This window comes from Ranitomeya imitator, chromosome 1 (genome assembly GCF_032444005.1).
Source record: "Ranitomeya imitator isolate aRanImi1 chromosome 1, aRanImi1.pri, whole genome shotgun sequence".
NCBI classification, from domain to species: Eukaryota; Metazoa; Chordata; class Amphibia; order Anura; family Dendrobatidae; genus Ranitomeya; species Ranitomeya imitator.
In genome coordinates, this window is record NC_091282.1 from 667,400,950 (window position 1) to 667,424,936 (window position 23,987).

At 44.2% G+C, this 23,987-nt stretch overlaps 1 protein-coding gene across 4 annotated transcripts in view; it reads right to left on the reverse strand.

Moving 5' to 3' along the window:
• Positions 1 to 23,987, reverse strand: part of BMF (Bcl2 modifying factor) — a 91,589-nt gene that overhangs the window by 38,936 nt on the left and 28,666 nt on the right. For 3 of the 4 annotated variants that reach the window (XM_069729408.1, XM_069729399.1, XM_069729391.1), the window contains 2 exons: positions 21,172 to 21,476; positions 16,307 to 16,461 (listed from right to left, as the gene is read on the reverse strand). In XM_069729408.1, the coding sequence (XP_069585509.1) occupies positions 16,307 to 16,461; positions 21,172 to 21,476 (460 nt within the window). The remainder of the gene's footprint in view (positions 1 to 16,306; positions 16,462 to 21,171; positions 21,477 to 23,987) is intronic. The other variant, XM_069729416.1, reaches the window with a different exon arrangement.

The following is a 23,987-nucleotide window of genomic DNA, read 5'->3' on the forward strand; positions in this document are numbered from 1 at the left end:
CCATAAATGTTGTTGTCCAATTTGTCCTGAGTACGCTGATACCCGATATGTGGGGGGGAACCACCGTTTGGGCGCATGGGAGGGCTCGGAAGGGAAGGAGCATCATTTGGAATGCAGACTTAGATGGATTGGTCTGCAGGCGTCACATTGCGTTTGCAGAGCCCCTAATGTACCTAAACAGTAGAAACCCCCCACAAGTGACCCCATATTGGAAACTAGACCCCTCAATGAACTTATCTAGATGTGTTGTGAGAACTTTGAACCCCCAAGTGTTTCACTACAGTTTATAACGCAGAGCCGTGAAAATAAAAAATCTTTTTGTTTTCCCACAAAAATTATTTTTTAGCCCCCAGTTTTGTATTTTCCCAAGGGTAACAGGAGAAATTGGTCCACAAAAGTTGTTGTCCAATTTGTCCTGAGTACGCTGATACCCCATATGTTGGGGTAAACCCCTGTTTGGGCACACAGGAGAGCTCGGAAGGGAAGGAGCACTGTTTTACTTTTTCAACGCAGAATTGGCTGGAATTGAGATCGGACGCCATGTCGTGTTTGGAGAGCCCCTGATGTGCCGAAACAGTGGAAACCCCCCAATTATAACTGAAACCCTAATCTAAACACACCCCTAACCCTAATTCCAACGGTAACCCTAACCACACCTCTAACCCTGACACACCCCTAACCCTAATCCCAACCCTATTCCCAACTGTAAATGTAATCTAAACCCTAACCCTAACTTTAGCCCCAACCCTAACTGTAGCCCCAACCCTAACCCTAACCCTAATCCTAGCCCTAACCCTAGCCCTAACCCTAGCCCTAACCCTAGCCCTAACCCTAGCCCTAACCCTAGCCCTAACCCTAGCCCTAACCCTAACCCTAGCCCTAGCCCTAACCCTAGCCCTAACCCTAGCCCTAACCCTAGCCCTAACCCTAACCCTAACCCTAGCCCTAACCCTAGCCCTAGCCCTAACCCTAGCCCTAACCCTAGCCCTAACCCTAGCCCTAGCCCTAACCCTAGCCCTAACCCTAGCCCTAATGGGAAAATGGAAATAAATACATTTTTTTTTATTTTTCCCTAACTAAGGGGGTGATGAAGGGGGGTTTGATTTACTTTTATAGCGAGTTTTTTAGCGGATTTTTATGATTGGCAGCCGTCACACACTGAAAGACCCTTTTTATTGCAAAAAATATTTTTTGGAATACCACATTTTGAGAGCTATAATTTTTCCATATTTTGGTCCACAGAGTCATGTGAGGTCTTGTTTTTTGCGGGACGAGTTGACGTTTTTATTGAAAACATTTTTGGGCACGTGACATTTTTTTATCGCTTTTTATTCCGATTTTTGTGAGGAAGAATGACCAAAAGCCAGCTATTCATGAATTTCTATTGGGGGAGGCGTTTATACCGTTCCGCGTTTGGTAAAATTGATAAATCAGTTTTATTCTTCGGGTCAGTACGATTACAGCGATACCTCATTTATATCATTTTTTTATGGTTTGGTGCTTTTATACGATAAAAACTATTTTACAGAAAAAATAATTATTTTTGCATCGCTTTATTCTCAGGACTATAACTTTTTTATTTTTTTGCTGATGATGCTGTATGGCGGCTCTTTTTTTGCGGGACAATATGACGCTTTCAGCGGTACCATGGTTATTTATATCTGTCCTTTTGATCGCGTGTTATTCCACTTTTTGTTCGGCGGTATGATAATAAAGCGTTGTTTTTTGCCTCGTTTTTTTTTTTTTTTTCTTACGGTGTTTACTGAAGGGGTTAACTAGTGGGCCAGTTTTATAGGTCGGGCCGTTACGGACGCGGCGATACTAAATATGTGTACTTTTATTGGTTTTTTTTTTTTATTTAGATGAAGAAATGTATTTATGGGAATAATATATATTTTTTTTTTTTCATTATTTTGGAATATTTTTTTTTATTTTTTTTACACATTTGGAAATTTTTTTTTTTACTTTTTTACTTTGTCCCAGGGGGGGACATCACAGATCAGTGATCTGACAGTTTGCACAGCACTCTGTCAGATCACTGATCTGATAGGAGTGCAGGCTGCTTCACAGTGCCTGCTCTGAGCAGGCTCTGTGAAGCCACCTCCCTCCCTGCAGGACCCGGATCCGCGGCCATCTTGGATCCGGGGCTCGAGCAGGGAGGGAGGTGAGGAGACCCTTGCAGCAACGCGATCACATCGCGTTGCTGCGGGGGGCTCAGGGAAGCCCGCAGGGAGCCCCCTCCCTGCGCGGTGCTTCCCTGCACCGCCGGCACATCGCGATCATCTTTGATCGCGGTGTGCCAGGGGTTAATGTGCCGGGGGCGGTCCGTGACCGCTCCTGGCACATAGTGCCGGATGTCAGCTGCGATAAGCAGCTGACACCCGGCCGCGATCGGCCGCGCTCCCCCCGTGAGCGCGGCCGATCGGCTATGACGTACTATCCCGTCCAGGGTCAGATAAGCCCAGGACACCTCGACGGGATAGTACGTCTAAGGTCACAGAGGGGTTAAATTGCTACTAAGTGGATTAACGTGAGTTCTGTTTGGCGTATATCTGCCAGCAACGTTCTGCCTTGTCCATTGTGTGGTCTAATACACAAGGCCTGTTATTTCCTGCAGTCTCCCCCCAACAAAAAAAGGGGAGCTTTAAATTTCCACTAAGTGGATCTACGTGAGTTCTGTTTGGCGTATATCTGCTAGCCACGTTCTGCCTTATACATTGTGTTGTGTAATACACAGGCGCTAAAAAAAATGCGTAGAAGTAAATAACCATTTACCTGAAGCGAAGGATGGTGCTGGGAGTAATATTCATATGTACATAAAGCAATAATATTTGGACTAAGGGTAAAAAAGAAAAGAGAAAGAAAAAATAGATCTATATATAATCCTCAAAAAAACAAAACATGTATAGTGTTATATGCTCAACACATAACCAAGCAGATCAATATAAATGGTACTACTAGAAGTATATATGTGTGCAATATAAAAAAGCAACCAATGATATAGAGGCTTGCAAAGTAGTAACTTCCTTCATAAGCACACAGTGGTAATCCAGGAACGATTATACGTACTATCAACTGCAGCGGCACATAGGTCCGGAGGGTATCAGCAGGAGCAGCACACGTAGAGCGGTAAGATAAAAACTTGGTATTTACTTCCCTTAAGTAGTTGTGATGAAGTTCAGAGGTAGTAATCCCTCAGCGCGCTGTCCCGGCCGGTGACAGCCGCCTTTACGGCAGGAAGTAGGTAGGCTGAGCGCTCTAGTTCGTTGCAGCTGACAGGACCTGTAAAGACTTCGGGTCACGTGTCCTGTATGTCACGTGGTGCCCCTGTTGAAAGTACGGAGCACCGTAGGAGCCAAGAATAACCAGGGTTGGCTCCCGATGTGCTCAGCTGGCTATATATAACCTTGACTCCCAAGATGCCCGTCACTCAAAAGCAAAGAGTTCGACTCTATTGTTAAGTCCCTTCGGTTTGAGCGTATCCAATTCAAAAATAAATCTTGTTTCTTTATTTTTGAATTGGATACGCTCAAACCGAAGGGACTTAACAATGGAGTCGAACTCTTTGCTTTTGAGTGACGGGCATCTTGGGAGTCAAGGCTATATATAGCCAGCTGAGCACATCGGGAGCCAACCCTGAAGAAGGAATCCGTGTTATTCCGAAACGTGGAAACGCGTTGGTTATTCTTGGCTCCTACGGTGCTCCGTACTTTCAACAGGGGCACCACGTGACATACAGGACACGTGACCCAAAGTCTTTACAGGTCCTGTCAGCTGCAACGAACTAGAGCGCTCAGCCTACCTACTTCCTGCCGTAAGGGCGGCTGTCACCGGCCGGGACAGCACGCCGAGGGATTACTGCCTCTGAACTTCATCACAACTACTTAAGGGAAGTAAATACCAAGTTTTTATCTTACCGCTCTACGTGTGCTGCTCCTGCTGATACCCTCCGGACCTATGTGCCGCTGCAGTTGATAGTACGTATAATCGTTCCTGGATTACCACTGTGTGCTTATGAAGGAAGTTACTACTTTGCAAGCCTCTATATCATTGGTTGCTTTTTTATATTGCACACATATATACTTCTAGTAGTACCATTTATATTGATCTGCTTGGTTATGTGTTGAGCATATAACACAATACATGTTTTGTTTTTTTGAGGATTATATATAGATCTATTTTTTCTTTCTCTTTTCTTTTTTACCCTTAGTCCGAATATTATTGCTTTATGTACATATGAATATTACTCCCAGCACCATCCTTCGCTTCAGGTAAATGGTTATTTACTTCTACGCATTTTTTTAGCGCAGGTATATATTAATTACTATAATTCATAGAGTTTCATCTCTGCCCTGTGTGGTTAAGGGCTATACTTGCTGCTTCTTTATGCTTTTTTCACTAGCGCCACTGCATTATTGTTTTTTATCTTTGTGTAATACACAGGGCCTGTTTGTTCCTGCTGTCTTCCCGCCAAAAAAAGGAAGATATAAATTCTCCAATAGTTAATATACACCTTCTACCTTGTTTAACAGTAGCATATAATGGTTGTTATTTTGGTAACATTTCAGCAAAAATGAGGAAGTCTGGTGGAAGAGGCCGTGGGCAGTCGTTGCCAACTTGTAATGATGGTGGGGGTGGTAGGGGAGCATCTAGTGGTACTGGGAAAAGCAAGATAGCACCAAAGGCTCGAGGTGTAGAGGCAGAGTCATCGTCTGGCTACACAAGGCCTCGAAGGCTCCCTTATCTGGGAGTAGGAAAACAGCTTTTAAAGCCGGAGCAGCAGGAACAAGTTTTGGCTTTCCTTGCTGACTCAGCCTCCAGCTCTTTCACCTCCTCTTCAGAAGCTTCGAAATCTAAAACCAGCGAGTCATTAGTGGATGCTCCATGTCCAGAAAAAGTTGCTTCCTTGTGTCCTTCACCCAAAACAAAAGTGAAGGATGCGGCAGGCAACACTACACTTTACTCCATGGAGCTCTTTACACATACCGTGCCTGGGTTAGAGAGGGAAATAATAAAAAGCCCATTACAGGAAGAATCGGACATGGAGTGCACAGATGCACAGCCACAGCTTGATTATTATGCTGTTCCATTGACTCAGATCACAACTTTGCCCTCGCAGTGTACTGAGCCCGAATCTGACCCTGATGAGACTATGGTGCCCAGTCCCGAACGCTATAGCACTTTACACGGTGACACAGAGGACAGTGCCCATGACATTGAAGAGGAGGTGATAGATGACCCAGTTGTTGACCCTGATTGGCAGCCATTGGGGGAAGAGGGTGCCGCAGCCTGTAGCTCAGAAGCGGAGGAGGATGATCTGCAGCAGCCATCTACATTGCAAAAGTTGTCATCTGGCAGGCCCACATGAGGCCGAAAATGTGTGTCAAAAACCACAACAGGTGAAGTACAGCGTTGCAATCCGGTGGCAGTAGCACGGCGTGCAAAGCCTGAAAAGGTATTCCATAGTAGGACGAGTGCAGTGTGGCAATTTTTTAACCAAGATCCGAATGATCAGTGCAAAGTTATATGTAAGAAATGCTCCAAGACCTTTAGCAGAGGGCAGAATGTTCAAAATTTAAATACAACGTGCATGCGTAGACATCTAACCAGCAGGCACTTGGAAGCATGGACTAACTACCAAACGTCCCGTACCGTTGGTGCACCTGCTCCTATTGAAGCTAGTCAGCAACGCAACATTGCTTCCCTAACTGGAAGCCAACCGGTTATGACACCACCAGTAGCAAAAGCTCGACTAATCTCTTTAGAGATGATGCCCTACCGTTTGGTTGAAAGCGAAGCTTTCAAAGCCCTGATGGCCTACACAGTACCACGCTATGACTTACCCAGTCGACACTTCTTTGTGAGATAAGCCATCCCAGCACTACACCAACATGTCAAAGAACGCATTGTCCATGCACTCAGGCAATCGGTCAGTAGAAAGGCGCACCTCACAACTGATGCATGGACCAGTAGGCATGGCCAGGGACGTTACGTGTCCATTACCACACACTGGGTTAATGTGGTGGATGCAGGGTCCACAGGGGACAACAATACTGGCACAGTTCTGCCTAGCCCACAGTCTAGGAGACAGTTGGATATAGGCGTTTGCTCCCCCTCCTCCAGAAGCGAAAGATCGTCCACAGAGTGCAGTCGCACAACCACTCCATCCGCAGCTGTCAGTGTTGCACCGTGGTGTCCCATTATGGAACAGCTAGTGGGAAGCGGCAACAGGCTGTGCTGCAAATGAAGTGTTTGGGCGACAACAGACACACCGCGGAAGTACTGGCCGAGTACTTGCAGCAAGAAACTGAGTCATGGCTGGGCAGTGTACATCTTGAGGCAGGCAAGGTAGTCAGTGATAACGGAAGGAATTTTATGGCTGCCATAGCCCTTTCAAAACTGAAACACATACCTTGCCTGGCTCACACATTGAAACTGGTGGTGCAGTGCTTCCTCAAGAATCACCCAGATTTACCAGCCCTGCTCCTGAAGGTGCGCAGACTTTGCTCCCACATCCGCCAGTCACCCGTACACTCAAGCCGTATGCTTAACCATCAGCGATCGCTGAATCTTCCCCAGCACCGCCTGATAATCGACGTGGCAACAAGGTCGAATGCCACACTGCACATGCTTCAGAGGCTGTGCGAACAGAGGCGTGCTGTTATGTATTTGTGGGAGGATACACAGGCATGGGCAGGCAGTTGGATGGCAGACATTGAGTTGTCTGGTGTGCAGTGGTCGAAGCTCCAAGACCTCTGTCAAGTCCTTCAGTGTTTTGAGGAATGCACACGGCTGGTCAGTGCGGACGACGCCATCGTAAGCATGAGCATCCCACTAATGCGTCTGCTGATGCAAAGTTTGACGCACATCAAGGAGCAGGCGTCTGCGGCCGAGGAGGAGGGAAGCCTTGATGACAGTCAGCCATTGTCTGCTCAGGGAACTTTCCTGGACAAGGTGGTGGACGAAGAGGAGGAGGAGGATGATGGGGCTGAATATCTATGAGAGGAGGATGCTTCACAGGGGGAAATAGAAACTGGTGGCATTGCAAGGTCAGGTACAGGGTTTTTGCAGGCCACAAGTGATGTAGATTTTCAAGAAAGTGCTCCTCAACCCAGCACAAGCAGTGAATTGACACCTGGAACTTTGGCCCACATGGCAGAATATGCCTAGCGTATCCTAAAACGGGACCCCCGCATTATCAAAATGATGACCGATGACGATTACTGGTTAGCATGCCTCCTGGATCCACAATACAAAGGAAAATTACAAAGTATCATGCCACATGAGAACCTTGAGCAAATATTGGCTACCAAACAAGCAACTCTTGTAGACCGTTTGGTTCTGGCATTCCCAGCACACAGCGGCGCTGATGGTTCTCACACGAGCTGTAGGGGGCAACATGGCAGAGGTGTTAGAGGTGCACAAAGCCGAAGTGGCGTTGGACAGAGGGGATTTATGACCAGGTTGTGGAGTGATTTCGCATTGACCACAGACACGACAGGTACTGCTGCATCAATGCAAAGTGACAGGAGACAGCATTTGTCCAGTATGGTTACCAACTATTTTTCCGTCATTATCGATGTTCTCCCTCACAGGTCATTCCCCTTTGATTACTGGGCATCTAAACTAGACACCTGGCCCGAATTGGCAGAATATGCATTACAGGAGCTCGCTTGCCCAGCTGCTAGTGTGCTCTCAGAAAGAGCCTTCAGTGCTGCTGGTTTGATACTGACCGAAAAAGGACACATCTGGCTCCCTGAAATGTTGATCATCTAACCTTCATTAAAATGAACCAATCATGGATTTCAAATTATTTTGCCCCACCTTCACCTGCAGACACGTAGCTTGCCTGAAAAATTGCTTGTATTTGGCCTCCTCTTACTGACTGCTCCAATTCCGCCATTTGCAGGTGCCGAATGTCCACCATAGGCCCTTTTTATAACTCCCTAAATGGGCTGACTCCCCCCACAGGTTCGTGGTCACAACTTGGCGCAAGCACCCGTGCGAGTGCCATTTGGCTGGACAGGTGTGTGTTCCCACTCTTGGGCGACGGCACTGGCACAGGGTCCCACATAGTACAATGAAGTGTCTCTGACGGTGGTGATGCACAACCAATGTCAGATATGAGGGGCCCTGTGCCAGTACCGCCGCCCACGAGAGAGTGTTCCCCCCCAGCTCGAACTGTGCTCTACCACTTGCAAAACTTACCTGCCCCACCACTGTGTAGCCTGTGCTGTTAAATCCTTAAATGGCACTGCCATTACAAGTTTGTTGCAATGATAGATGATAGTTAAATTATACACGGGCCATGGCCTCCATTTAGACCCCTTAATGCTTTGCGCCAACTACTACTGTCTGCAACTCTGCATAGGAGCCCACCCCTGTACCTCGCAATGCCACCAGTTTATTTATTATGACCAATTCATTGGCTGACATTTAGCCAACTGTAGTATTTAGACCTACTAACTGTCAGCCACTTATAACAGTTGTCCTCCGCTGACCAAAGCTATGCCACCTGAGTAATCCTGTTACCAATTGTGAACTGCATTTTGCCACCTTTTTTATTTTAGGTCTCTGTCTGTCTGTCCGCGCCACACATTACAAACCTTCCCCCCCTGAAACAAGCTAGGCCGCCGGGTTAGTCCTGGTAGCAGTTTAGAACCGCATTTTGCCACCTTTTTTTATTTTAGGCCTGTCTGTCTGTCTGTCCGCGCCACACATTACAAACCTTCCCCCCCCTGAAACAAGCTAGGCCGTCAGGTTAGTCCTGGTAGCAGTTTAGAACCGCATTTTGCCACCTTTTTTAATTTTAGGCCTCTGTCTGTCTGTCTGTCTGCGCCACACATTACAACTCTCCCCCCCTGAAACAAGCTAGGCCACCGGGTTAGTCCTGGTAGCAGTTTAGAACCGCATTTTGCCACCTTTTTTAATTTTAGGCCTCTGTCTGTCTGTCTGTCTGCACCACACATTACAACTCTCTCCCCCTGAAACAAGCTAGGCCGCCGGGTTAGTCCTGCTTGCAGTATTGAACCGCATTTAGCCTACTTTTTTTATTTTAGGCCTTTGTCTGCCTGTCTGTCCGTGCCACACATTACAACTGTCCTCCGCTTTACGAAGCTATGCCGCCTGTGTACTACTCAAACACATTTTGAACTGCATTTTGCCTACTTACTTATTAAGGCCTACTAACTGTGTCTGCCTCCCATTACTGTTGTCCTCCACTGAACAAAGCTGAGCCTCAATTTTCATCCGGTGTCAGATATTTAACTGCATTTGGCCTACTTCTTTGGTTGGGCCTACAAATGGTGTGAGCCACAGCTTGGTGTTCTCCACAGAATAAAGGTGATCTTAAATTTACAGGCTTTCAACCGATATCAAATATTACACTGCATTTGGCCTACTTGTTTGGTTGGACCTACTAGTGGTGTCTGCGGCTGCTTGGTGTTCTCCTCCACTTTACAAAGCTGAGCTTCAATCTTCAGGATTTCGGCCTACATCACATATTACACTGAATTTGGGCTACTGGTTTGGTTGGGTGTACTAATGGTGTCTGCGGCTGCTTGGTGTTCTCCACTTTACAAAGCTGAGCTTCAATCTTCTGGCATTCGGGCTATATCAGATATTACACTGCATTTGGGCTACTGGTTTGGTTGGGCGTACTAACGGTGTCTGCCGCTGCTTGTTGTTCTCCTCCACTGAACAAAGCTGTGCTGCCTGTTTACTCCTGTTACCAATTTTGAACTTCATTTGGCCCACTTTATTACTTGGGCCTACTAACTGTGTCTGCCACTCATTACAGTTTTTCCCCATTGAACAAAGCTATGCCGCCTGTTTAGTCCTGTTACCAATTTTGAACTGCATTTAGCCTACTTTATTCTTTGGGACTATATCTGTGTTTCCTCCTCTTCCTGCCCATTGCCCAGCCACTGCTACATGAGTCTGCTGGTACATTGACCCAGACCACTACATTCCCCTTGCACTCTACACAGCCAGAATCTGACCCTGCTGAAAGTCAGGTTCCCCTTCCCGCATACTATACCACCTTACACGGGGACAAAGAGGAAGGTGCAGATGAAAGTGCAGGTTCCTTCATCAGGTGGGGGGCATACTCGTTGGCGACGTCACTGGCACAGGGCCCCTCATAGTACGCAAAAATGTCTCTGCCAGTGGGAGGCGCCCCCGCCGTCAAACACACCGCTGTACTTTGAGGGGCCCTGTGCCAGTGCCAATGCGAACACGTGGGCCCCCCCTGCTTGCTCGGGATCACAGCACTTGCAAAGTTTCAGTACTTACCTCTCCCTGCTCCACCGACGTGACGTAGTCTGCGTTTCCTGGGCCCACTAAAATCTTGAGCCAGCCCTACCCCCCACAACTTTAGCCAAATGACCCCCTGTTTTCAATGCCTAACTATTATTATAAAGTAAATTAAGATTGACAAGCTTAAGAAATAAGAATTGATGTCTTTGGCATAAAAATGGGCACTGTAGGTGTTTTCCTGTCCTCGACTCACTGCCGACTTTGATTCCCCATTGACTTGCATTGGGTTTCATGTTATTATTATTATTATTATTATTATTTATTGTTATAGCGCCATTTGTTCCATGGCGCTTTACATGTGAGGAGGGGTATACATAATGAAAACAAGTACAATAATTTTAAACAATACAAGTCATAACTGGTACAGGAGGAATGAGGACCCTGCCCGCGAAGGCTCACAATCTACAAGTTTCGTTCGATCCATGACTTTTCGCAATAATCGGCCTATTTCACCCGACCCGACTTTTGAGAAAGTCGGGTTTCGCGAAACCCGACTCGATCCTAAAAAAGTAAAAGTCGCTCAACCCTATGTAAAACCATACAAAAATTCTCTACCAGAATCTGTCTCTGGCGTATGAATGGACACATCCTATTTTGGATATATTCCATCAGGTAAGCAAAGGCCATGTAGCCACAAAAAGAAAATGGTGTTAAAAATTTCCCTCATGATAAATTCCCTCCAAAATATTTTGTTTTATAACATTTTTGTGGCTTTTTTAGGGGGATCCGTGGCATTTTTTTTTTCAAAAGCACCATGCTGTGGTTAGGGGTTGTTTCATTGTAGAATTTTTCTTATAGAACTTGGAAAACATGTACAAAAACAAATGTTTACTTCTTAAAAAAAAGAGTTTTTTTTAGTTTTCTTAGTTTCATACATAGAATATTTAGAAAAAAACAATGTTTTTTTGTGTTTTTTCAGGATTGTTTTTAATATGCTGCAGGCATAAATTTATTGAAGTTGATCACAGTGCAATACTAGGGATTGGGTCTTCGTTGTGACCCTTAGGATACTTCTACTGGGCCAAGCAAATAATAAAAAATCCAACTGCTTCTTGCAGTACCCTTGGGGTCGCATTTCAACCCCATTCAACTGCATTATTTTGCAATGTAGGAGTACATAATAAACTTTGGCTGCATGACCTGTGTCACAGCCAAGATTGACCACCAGTGTTTTCCTGAAGCGACTTCATCTTTAAAAAACTTAGTGGGTACGTTGGTGTCAAAAAGTTGCCGTGTCCACATACTGTAAGTGAGGAAAGACCTGTGGCACATACCTTTAGTCACTATATGAATACTTACCTACCCCCAGGACATTGTAGTCTGTACTAGATTCTTAGAAAGAAGTGATGATACAAACAATGAGTCGAGATCTAGAATAACTAGCCAAGGGCCAGGGCAGGTTCAGTCAAAGGTTCAAAAGCAGGTGCAAGTATAAATCGCTCAATGTTGACAGCAAGTAAACAACAGGAGAAATGACATCACAGTTGATGCTCAACTAAACCCATAACAGGTGTCTGAGGGTTTCAGGCTTGGGTTCATATGAAGGATGTGTCTAAAGCTTTACAAGGGAGGGAGGGGTATATATACACTGCTCAAAAAAAAATATAGGGAACACTAAAATACCACATCCTAGATATCACTGAACTAAATATTCGAGTTGTAAATCTTTATTACATTGTGGAATGCGTTAAGAATAGTGATGAGCGAGTGTACTCATTGCTCGGGTGACCTCCGAGTATTTATGACTGCTTGGAGATTTAGTTTTCATCATGGCAGCTGGATGATTTACAGCTACTAGCCTGCTTGATTACATGTGGGGATTCCCTAGCAACCAGGCAAACCCCACATGTACTCAGCCTGGCTACTAGCTGTAAATCATTCAGCTGCCCCAATGAAAACTAAATCTCCGAACAGTCAAATACTCGGAGGTCACCCGAGCAACGAGTACACTCGCTCATCACTAGTTAAGAACAATAAAACATAAAAATGATCAATGCAAATCACAACTAATATCCCATGGAGGTCTGGATTTGGAATGATACTCAAAATCAAAGTGGAAAATCAAATTACAGGCTGATCCAATTTTAGTGGAAATGCCTCAAGGCAAGGAAATGATACTCAGTAGTGTGTGGCCTCCACGTGCCTGTATGATCTCCCTACAATGCCTGGGCATGCTCCTGATGAGGCGGCGGATGGTTTCCTGAGGGATCTTCTCCCAGACCTGGATTAGAGCAGCAATCAACTCTTGGAAGTCTATGGTGCAATGTGACGTTGGTGGATGGAACGAGACATGATGTCCCAGATGTGATCGATTGGATTCAAGTCTGGGGAACGGGCAGGCCAGTCCATAGCATCAATGCCTTCATCTTGCAGGAACTGCTGACACACTCCAGCCACATGAGGTCTGGCATTGTCATGCATCAGAAGAAACTCAAAGCCCACTGCACCTGCACATGGTCTCACAATGGGTTAGAGAATCTCATTCCAGTACCTAATGGTGGCAGTCAGGGTACCTCTGGCTAGCACATGGAGGGCTTTGCGGACCTCCAAATAAATGCTACCATATAATACTACATTTCCTAGCTGGCTGACTACAGCTGTTCCAACCAAAATCATGTAGGTTGAGTCCATCATTTTTAAAGGGATTGTTTCTGATGTTGCAGCTCATGGATTGTGATGTTTGATGTGTCTGAGCAAGCTGAAAAAGGATAAAATGGCTGAGGTGTTACTATCATGATTTTAGTTATTTCCTTGATTCCTCTTAAAATTGGATATATTCCATCTTTTGGCCTTGACCAACCTACTTCTGGCCTCTCTAATATACAATTCACAAAGCTGAAATATTGTGCAATGGCATTTTTACAAAACCTGTTCTACAACTTCTTCTTGTTTTATTTCTTAAAGAGCACCTGTACTGAAAAGGTACATGACCCGAGTTGGTTTGCTAGCAGGATAAGTGTTCCTATAACCCACCTCAATCTTTCCCTTTACTTTCCATTTGCTTTATCCCATCATTTAATGATTAGCAGCTTGTAACTACGGAGATAGCTGTCAATCATTAAATAAGACCGCCCACTAGACTCCTAAGCACAGAAAAGTAGAGAGGTAAAATACAAGCTATTCTGTTATTTCCTACCAAAACAAGATGTCCTGCGCATTATACTTCCCACTGGTCTGAATCAACCTTGCAGTTAATTGATTGTACCCTTTTCAATGAACGCGTGGAATTAATTTGTGGTCCATATACCGTGATCCTGCTGTGTGTAGATGTGAGGTCATTTAGGCTTCCTCTTTCTATTCAAGGCTTGTTTTACTTTCTCAGATGCATGCTGAAGCTTGATTTACAGCACCAAAGAAGTTTTTTTTCCCCAAAAAATGCTCAAAGTCCATTTTATCATATCTGGAAAAGGCACCAAAGCTGCAAATACCCTAAACCAAATAAACCGGATAAATGTCTGATTTTTGTCCAGTGATTCTGAATGCTCCCTTGTAGAAAGGCAACTCTGAATATATCAGAAATCCATGTTCTCGAAACATTTAATAAAGGTAAATGTAAGGTAAATGTACCCATATACATCAGCCAACCTTCTGTGTATGGAGACCCACTGACTCTTTGTAGCGATTGTCCATTTAAAACAAGTTATTGCCTATCCACAAGAAAGTTGATAACTAATCGGTGTAGGACTGGCACCGATTGGTAGAACAAGGAACCTTTATCCTTGTTAGAAGATGGCGCTACTCCATTCATTCTCTATGTGGCTGCTGGAAAAACCCAAGAGCCAGATCCACAGGAACTGAATGGAGAGCAGGTCCCATAGCACTCCGGCGCTCTATTATTATGCAGATAAAAGCTCCCCTTCCTGCTGATCGGTCGGACTCCCACTGGATAGGTAATATCTTTTTTTTTTTTACTGGACAACCCTTTTAAAGGGTTTTTTTTTTTACAAGGGCAGACAAATAAGAGCCAATGGACAATATGGGAAGACAACCAGTGCTCAGCAATGATCAGGATGGAGGTTTGTATGATTGATTGACATGTGATCATTTGTTTCCCAATAGGCATTTTTTGTCTGCAGCACATTCTCTGATAACATGGGAGGATGCGCTGTCGGCCATGGAACATTTTCACAGACTGATCACTAGGCATCTTTAATGATTGGGCTGAATATTTCTATCAACATTTGTTTGACTGTGTAAAAAGGCCTTGAAATGGTTGTTTGGGAACCTGAACCCTCTCGAGAACAGGGCATTTGTGGCGTCAGGCACTGATGTAAGACTGAGAAGGTCTGGTCCCAATCCTAATTCATCCCGAGTGTGTGATCGGGTTGAGGTCATGGCTTACCACATTATTGTCCTGTTACATTGGTAACTAATCTAACTCATGACTACACCGTGTTTCAAATTATTATGCAAATTGGATTTAAGTGTCATAAAGATTTAATTGTTTTGTTTTTCAAATAAACTTGTGGATGGTATTGTGTCTCAGGGCTCAATGAATCACTGAAATCAATCTTAAACACATGTGATAATTAGTTTTCCAGGTGATTCTAATTAAAGGAAAACTACATAAAAATGATGTTCCACATTATTAAGCAGGCCAAAGGTTTCAAACAATATGGGAAATGAAAAGGATCTCTCTGCTGCTGAAAAGCATTAAATAGTGCAATGCCTTGGAGAAGGTATGAAAACATTAGTTATTTCGCGAAAACTTAAGAGTGATCATCATACTGTGAAGTGATTTGTGACTGAAACAGAGCACAGACAGAGTTCATGCAGATAAAGGTATAATGAGGAAGGTTTCTGCCAGACAGATGCATTGGATTAAGAGAGCAGCTGCCAAAATACCATTACAAAGCAGCAAACAGTTATTTGAAGCTGCTGGTGCCTCTGGAGTCCCTTGAACCTCAAGGTGTAGGATCCTTCAAAGGCTTGCTGTGGTGCATAAACCTACTATTCGGCCACCCCTAAACAGTGTTCATGAGCAGAAACGGTTGCAGAGGGCCCAGACATACATGAAGACTAATTTTCAAACAGTCTTGTTTACTGATGAGTGTCGAGCAACCCTGGATGGTCCAGATGGATGGAGTAGTGGATGGTTGGTGGATGGCCACCATGTCCCAACAAGGCTGCAACGTCAGCAAGAAGGTGGAGGAGTCATGTTTAGGATCAGAATCAGTGAAAAACAGCTGGTAGGGCCTGTTAAGGTTCCTGGAGGTGTGAAAATGACTTCTACAAAGTATATAGAGTTTCTGACTGACAACTTTCTTCCATGGTATAAAAAGCAGAAATGTGCCTTCAGGAGCAAAATCATCTTCATGCATGACATTGTACCATCTCATGCTGCAAAGAATACCTCTGAGTCATTGGCTGCTATGGGCATAAAAGGAGATAAACTCATGGTGTGGCCACCATCTTCCCCTGACCTCAACCCTACAGAGAACCTTTGGCGTATCATCTAGCAAAAGATCTATGAGGGTGGGAGGCAGTTCACATCAAAACAGCGGCTCTGGGAGGCTCTTCTGACTTCATGCAAAGAAATACAAGCAGAAACTCTCCAAAAACTCACAAGTTCAATGGATGCAAGAATTGTGAAGGTGATATCAAAGAAGGGGTCCTATGTTAACATGTAACTTGGCCTATTGGGATGTTTTGGAGATAAATAGCTTTTTTGTTCAGTGAATGTGACCTCCTAATGCTGCAAATTCCACAAATGAGCATTTTCAGTTCTTTAAAACATATCAAATGTGTAGAAATTCTACTGTGCCTAATAATTTGGAACAGTGCATTTTGAGTTTTTATTCATTTTGGAGATCATACTGTTATCATTGGGAGGTTTCTTCAATAAAATTCGATGTATACTCTAACGGGTGATGACTTTTATTAGACTGACTGTCATTTGCACCGATCATTTACGAAAATCCGAGAAAAATGTCATTTGCATAATAATTTGGAACATAGTGTATTAATGACAAAATCTATGTGACTTTACCCTCTGTAGATGAATTCTGTGGAATTGATCCCCGATGCACTGCAACTTTTGAGCAATTCGGCGCTCAGCACTCCGCTCCTGCCTCAGACGACCTGTCCCATTTCCAGTTGGTATGGATAAGTTTGTAGACTGGTGTAAGAGATATCCAGCATTTCCTACAATGCAGAAACACCACTATAGGTAAGAAAGATATTATCTGATATTGTCCATATATAAAGGGTTTTTCCGGTTTCACAAAACCTCCTGTCCCCCTGGCTGCTGTGTATTAAAAAAAAAAAAAACATGTCTATACTCACCCTCCTCAGGTCCAGTGCTGAGTCTTTGTCACTGCACCCAAGGGCTGTTATTGTCTGCAGCGCTGATGTCTTGTTGACAGCGGTGCGGCCAATCAGTGAGCTCATTGGTTCGTGCTGTCTACCCGGGCAGAGCTCATTAATCGTCGATGTGACATCACAGCTGCAAATAATAACAGATGCCGGAGCAGTGATGGGATCTCAGCACTGGACCTGGGGAAGGAGAGTAAAGCGCAGTTTGTTTGTTTTTTGTTTTTTTAATGAGACAGAGTTTTCTGAAATCAGAAAACTCCTCTAATGCACAGACAAAAAAAGTGAAAATAGTGATGAGCGAGTATACTCGTTGCTTGAGTTTTCCCGAGCACGCTCCGGTGGTCTCCGAGTATTTTAGTGCTCGGAGATTTCGTTTTCACCTCGGCAGCTGAATGATTTACAGCTACTAGACAGCTTGATTAAATGTGGGGATTCCCTAGCAACCAGGCAACCCCCACATGTAAATCATCCAGCTGCGGCAAGGAAAACTAAACCTCCGAGCAATGGAGTATACTCGCTCATCACTATTAGTTATCCGTGTGAAAAGACCAAACCTTACAGTAAACCCTTTCTGTCTGATCCACACAATTATGCGATGTATTCTGACTGCTTCTGAAATTTATAGATATGTAAAAATAATAGATGTGGATTTTCCAAACTTGATGGGATCCTTCACGATGAGCTAGAAGTAGCGCTATCACTGACTATTACTGATGCACAGATGACTTTGTAAAGACAATACATTTTCTACTGAGAAATATAAATATCCATAAAAAAGTCAAAACATGTAGCATCTCCAAACAAAATAATAATCAGCTAAAGAAATAATTGAATGTTAATGGCATATAAGACAATTTCTGCACACTTTTTCCTAGAGTAGGACTTAAAAGGTTTGCCTTCTCAGAATAACAACGGATTGCACTCATCCGATTTTTACACTCGTGCACAAGCCCTAAGGATAGGTCATCAATCTATGCAATATCAGATTAGTGGGGTCCAACACCTAGCACCCCCACCGATCATTTGTCACAAGCTCTGGCGGATGCCAGATGTAATCACGCTGGACAGGGTATATACACTGTATATTGGCATTAGCTGGGCAGTCTTCTTCTGCAGCACCCAGTAACTGCAACTACATAGTGAGTGGACCTGCACAGTACCCAGCAATGGTCACTGAACAATAAGTGGAGCAGCGCAGTACACAGCAGCAGCCACTGCACCACTGTGCAGTGCAGTACTCAGCAGCCACCACTGTGCAGTGCAGTACTCAGCAGCCACCACTGCACATTGAATAGAAATGCGCAGTACTCAGGTTCTGCCACTGCACATTGATTGGAGCTGCACAATATTGAGCTTTGGCCACTGCACATTTAATGGAGCTACTCCGTACCCAGCAGTGACCACTACACATTGAACTCAACTGCGCAGTACCCAGCAATGACCACTACACATGGAACGCAACTGCGCAGTACCCAGAAGTGACCCCTACACATTGAACACAACTGCGCAGTACCCAGCAGTGACCACTACACATTGAATGCAACTGCGCAGTACCCAGCAGTGACCACTACACATTGAACGCAACTGCGCAGTACCCAGCAGTGACCACTACACATTGAACACAACTGCGCAGTACCCAGCAGTGACCACTACACATGGAACGCAACTGCGCAGTACCCAGCAGTGACCACTACACAGTGAACCCAACTGTGTAGTACCCAGCAGCGGCCACTACACTTTGAAAGACACTGCACACAGTACCCAGCAGCGGCCACTACACATTGAAAGATACTGCACACAGTACCCAGCAGCGGCCACTACACATTGAACGCAACTGTGTAGTACCCAGCAGCGGCCACTACACATTGAAAGATACTGCACAGTACCCAGCAGCGGCCACTACACATTGAAAGATACTGCACACAGCACCCAGCAGCGGCCACTACACATTGAACGCAACTGTGTAGTACCCAGCAGCGGCCACTATACTTTGAAAGATACTGCACACAGTACCCAGCTGTGGCCACTACACATTGAAAGATATTGCACACAGTACCCAGCAGCGGCCACTACACATTAATAATAATAATAATCTTTATTTTTATATAGCGCTAACATATTCCGCAGCGCTTTACAGTTTTGCACACATTATCACCACTGTCCCCGATGGGGCTCACAATCTAGAATCCCTATCAGTATGTCTTTGGAATGTGGGAGGAAACCGGAGTGCCCGGAGGAAACCCACGCAAACACGGAGAGAACATACAAACTCTTTGCAGATGTTGTCCTGGGTGGGATTAGAACCCAGGACCCCAGCGCTGCAAGGCTGCTGTGCTAACCACTGCGCCACCGTGCTGCCCATTGCACATTGAAAGATATTGCACACAGTACCCAGCTGTGGCCACTACACATTGAACGCAGCAACGCAGTACTCAACAATGGCCACTGCAATGTGAATGGAGCTGTGTAGTACCCAGCAGTGGCCCCTACACGTTGAACGCAGCTGAGCAGTACCCAGCAGTGGCCACTGCACAGTGAATGGAACTGGCCAATGCAAATGAGTTTAATGTGATTACAACTGGCCACATGTGGAGCTTGTTGTAGATTAGTGGTGGGGGTGAAGAGAGTTGGACCCTTCATTGATCTAATATATACTCTGCAAATAGTTCATCAATATATTCTGACCGGACAAGCCCTTTAATAAGTCAGGGTTGAAAAAAAAAAAAGCCTCCATGAGGTGCAGGTGCATATTGAAGAGGCTGTAGAATTCAATTCTTCATCAGGCTGACTTACAGTCAGACCCCTCCGTTCTGCTTTTGATGGCCTATAATGCCTGTACTGGTTACAGTAGACTACAATCTACTTCAAATTTTGAATAGCCTACCAGTAGCTCCTTATGGCAAGAGAGTGCCTGCTGCAGAAAAAAAAAGCATGAAAGATATCCATGAGCATCCATCATCAAAGCCCTGTGCAGGCTTTGGCTCACAGCCTATCTATCCCCTGAGGCCTGGGAACAGTACCTCCTCAGTGGCTTCCATATGTCGTGTGCCTTGCAGAGCACTCCACTATCTGCACACATATGGGCAGAGCATTCCTGTGCACTAGAAGAGCCACAGCCAGCACTGATCGTGGCACAAAGCCAACGGTGCTAATAAGAAACACAGGAGTTTCCATTTCCCTGTTGCATGAGCAGCCCGTGCCAATGATCATTTTACAAATCTGTGTCTGAAAAAGACACATAGTCAATAGAAATACAATAAGGCGTTTGTGACAGATGGGAACCACAAGAAAACATGCAGCAAACAGCAATCCATACACAGGAAATGGTGGAGGTCACAAACTGGGAAGGAAGAAGTGGTGGGGTATCGGGACAGTGGGGGATCAATGACAGGTTAGAGGTGACGGCCATCACATTTATCAGCGTTTCCTGTTTTTGAGAGCCAGCGACATTGATTGTCAGAGCCTTGTGTAAGAACAATGCCCAGGAAATTTCCTTGTGACTCGAAAATTACAAAATAAAAAAAGCTGTTGCTCCCTCTGCTGGGGTCCAGTGCTGCCTCTCCGCCACTACTCCGGTGATTGCTTACATGCTGCAGCAGTGGCAGCACATGTCACCAGTGCAAACAGTCACTGATCTCCCTACATCGGCAGAGCTGATTGGCTGCAGCGGTGATATGTACGTTAATCATGATGAAATTGCTGCAGCATGTAAACAATCACCAGAGCAGAGGCAGAGAGGAAACGCTGGACCAGGTGATGATGAGAACAGCTATTTTTTATTATTTTAATCTAGGGGTAAAAAATTGCTCTCTGGAGTCAAACGGTGAAGAAGTCATCCAGACTCTATATTCCTTCCATTTCAAACTGTTTTTTCTAAAATGTCACACCCAGACTATATCAGGTCTGATTTATGCTGCTTATAGTTTGGGCAGCATGAATGTAGTGACAGGTTCCCTTTAAAGGGAACCTGTCACTAGGTTGGGTCCTAACACACCACAATCGTACCTGGAGTGTAGCATTACAAACATGCCTGGGTCAGATCTATCTGTAATAGATCGTAAGGATTTCGACCTTGCCGAGAAGAGTTTGAGCGGGGCATGTGTTCATTGACAGCAGGCACATGCAAATGCACAGTGAAGCCAAGTGTCCTGTCCTTGACTTCATCTGCACATGCGCCTCCTCCCAGTTGACTCATCTTCCTAGTAATGTAGTTCGGCAATTGACAGTTTTGACATGAGCATGTTTGAAACGCTAAATCCTAGTTGCACAACGCCATCCTGGTGGTTACTTTCTTCACAGATTCCCTTTAATTCAGACATGATGAAAATTTCCTGCATGATAAATACACATTCTTTGATCGCTCCTAATAGTCAAACCATACCATATTTCTTGTGACCGATCTGAATTAACGGGTCACGTTAAAAGTCAAAGGGGCCATCAAACTCCATTGTAGAAATGATGATGGAAGTACAATATTGGACAAATGCAATACATTTCAATCTACGGTAGGCACGCAACCAGGACAATGTTGCCTCTTACCATAGAAGAGTCTCGGTGGAGATTCCGAAACGCCACACGGTAACATGATATCACCACTGGTGGAGGACGGTTCTAGGGTCTGAGTGGCTTTGTCTTTGCACTCCGTAATCCTGCATCCTGGACCGCAGCAGTGCGATACAGTGAAGAGCTGGAACCGGCTGAGGAGACAATTGTAAGGTGGACTCGAAGAGAACATTGACGGGGACGATGGAGTTATAGGCTCCCTTGAGAATTCAAAGTCATCTGGATAAAACACATCGTCGTCCAATTCATCTGAACTCATGAACATAGCGTGCTCCATCCTGCTGGAGAAATCAGATATATGAAGCAAGCATTACTATTTTACATGGACAGCTATAACATTGTCATTTTAACATTAACAGTTTGATGTAATGACAAGATCAAGAACTCCATGGGTTCTGGTCCCAACAGATAACCCGGGGGACCTGAATGTCTGTGTAAACACTATTAAAAATTCAGTTGCACAATGTTGCACAATATACAGACGGGTGTACAAACTGTCTGTAGTCTGATGTGGGAACTCGGGCGGGGAAAAGTCAGTTTACATAACTGAAAGCTTTATACTTTTCTATAGACTTCTGTGTAATTCTAACTCCAGCCCTAATGGGAAATCTGATTACGCCTGTCTGAAAAGGGGGTTCAAAGATGATTCTGCCAGCGATTCCTAGAACATGGCTCTCCAGAATAGAGTGGACGTGCGCATGCGCGGCCTCTGCTCCACTCATTGTCTATCAGACAGCTATGTATGGAGATTCTGTTGTGCCATGCAATCAGCCGATCAGCAACCTTTATCTAATCTTCTGACACTATTACAAATCAAGTCAGAATTTAAGATTTCAATATGTTTCAGTCATCGTTATGGTGCCTTCTGAGTACAGGGAACCATGCTTTGCTTTAAAAAACAACTATGGTTGAATGCATTAGAGGATATTCAGATGGCCATGCCAATCGCTCCGAACACAGATCGCTAATGCACAGACTGAAGGAGTCTCCCCCCGACCCGAGCATGAGGGTCTCGTAGAAATATACGAAGCTGTCATGCTGGAGTCAGAGAGTTGTGGCCAGCCCATTCTTTAGGGGCCCGTCCTCGTATCGATTGGCATGAACGTTCTGAATGAGTCCTAACACATGGTATTCATTCCAAAAAATGTATAACTACCAAACTGTCAGAACCTAATATACTCTCTTCCGCCGTTTTCTCTCTAGACTATAGCGATGTGTTAAATGGTTGGCTAAATGTATTGTTCTTTGTTAAATTTGCTCTGATGAATCATCATTTGGGTTAAAAAATGTCCATTTTGATCAACTGTAGATGGGTATCTTTACAAGAAGCAGTCCAGCATTTTTTTCTGTACCTTCATCCTGATTGTCTATCACACTCTGCACTTCTTTTATATATGACATACTTATTTCCTTACAGTTCCACCTACTTCCACCATGAGAGCAGTAGAGCATCTCATGGACAGCTATATCAAGGATCATCTTTGCCTGCTGAGATAATACTGTCATTACCCCCTCATCTAAATTCTCCTGAATAAAGTAACAGAATATTTTAAACATTCATGGAAGCTGAACTGTCATCTTTTATATTACTGTGTGACAGGAGCTGTGCTGACATCATCATTAACTGTGATATGAGTTTATGTGAAGAACCTCAGTGATACAGTCCAAGCAATTTTATTAAACGAGAAGTTGATATAATGGAGATTGTGACTCAATGTGAGCCATGTAATTTCTAGAGGGAAACATTGTAATCTCTTCAATATTTAATTACCTGATAAGAAATATACCATGATTTTTCTTAACAAAAAAACAAACAACTAAATAAGTTAATACAAGTTGAATCATATATGTTAGGGGACTACAGAATAAATTTTATAAAAGCACAAGAATACTACTTTAAAGAGGAACTATCAGCAGTATTTTGGACTCTTAAAGATATGGCTGTAATAGTGCTTTAAAGATGACTAAAATTGTACCTTTGTTTTAAGAAATCCATTTTGTTGTTCTTTTGTAATCAACTGCAGAAGTCTTATGCTAATGATGTGCAAGTGCAGTGGGAGTAGACATCAGACATGGTCTTCTCCTGCCAGGCTGGGTGTTAGCTGCCCCCCTTCTGCTTCCGGTCCATGACTATGATCATTGCTTTTTCAGTGACCTGTTTCTACAGTAGAGGCAGACAGGAAAAGACCAAGTGCTACATCCAATCCCCCTGCACTTGCGCTTCATTGGCATAAAACTTACACGCATGATAACAGAAGAATGACAAAACTGATTTTTTTCAAAACAGGTATCATTTTAATCAGCTTCAAAGTGCCAATACAGCCATGTTTTTAATTAAGAGTCTAAAATCCTGCTGACGGGTCCTCTTTAAGTGGTCAGTCGATTACAGAGATGACATCTAATGAGCTGAGGAGTATTTCTAAAATGATCAAATAAAAATGTGTTATCTACAGCAGCCAATCTCTTGTATGTCTCTAATCTCACAGCATGAAAACAACACTTCTGTAACCAAGAGAAGTCTTGAAATGTACAAATTTGTGTTATTAAATTCTACTTGATTATTTCAGCTGTAATTGCTATTTGCCATGTTGTTTATAATGCGAATACATTTTACAGATCTGAGCTAAATGTTTACTATGTAATAACTACAGGACATGGGGGAGTATTATCACTTATAAAGAGTCTATAACATCATGTCACCTCCATTACATGGAACTTTTATAATGTTTATATACCAACACTATTTACCGAAGGAGACATTATCCGATATGTTGAGATATAATATTACCAAC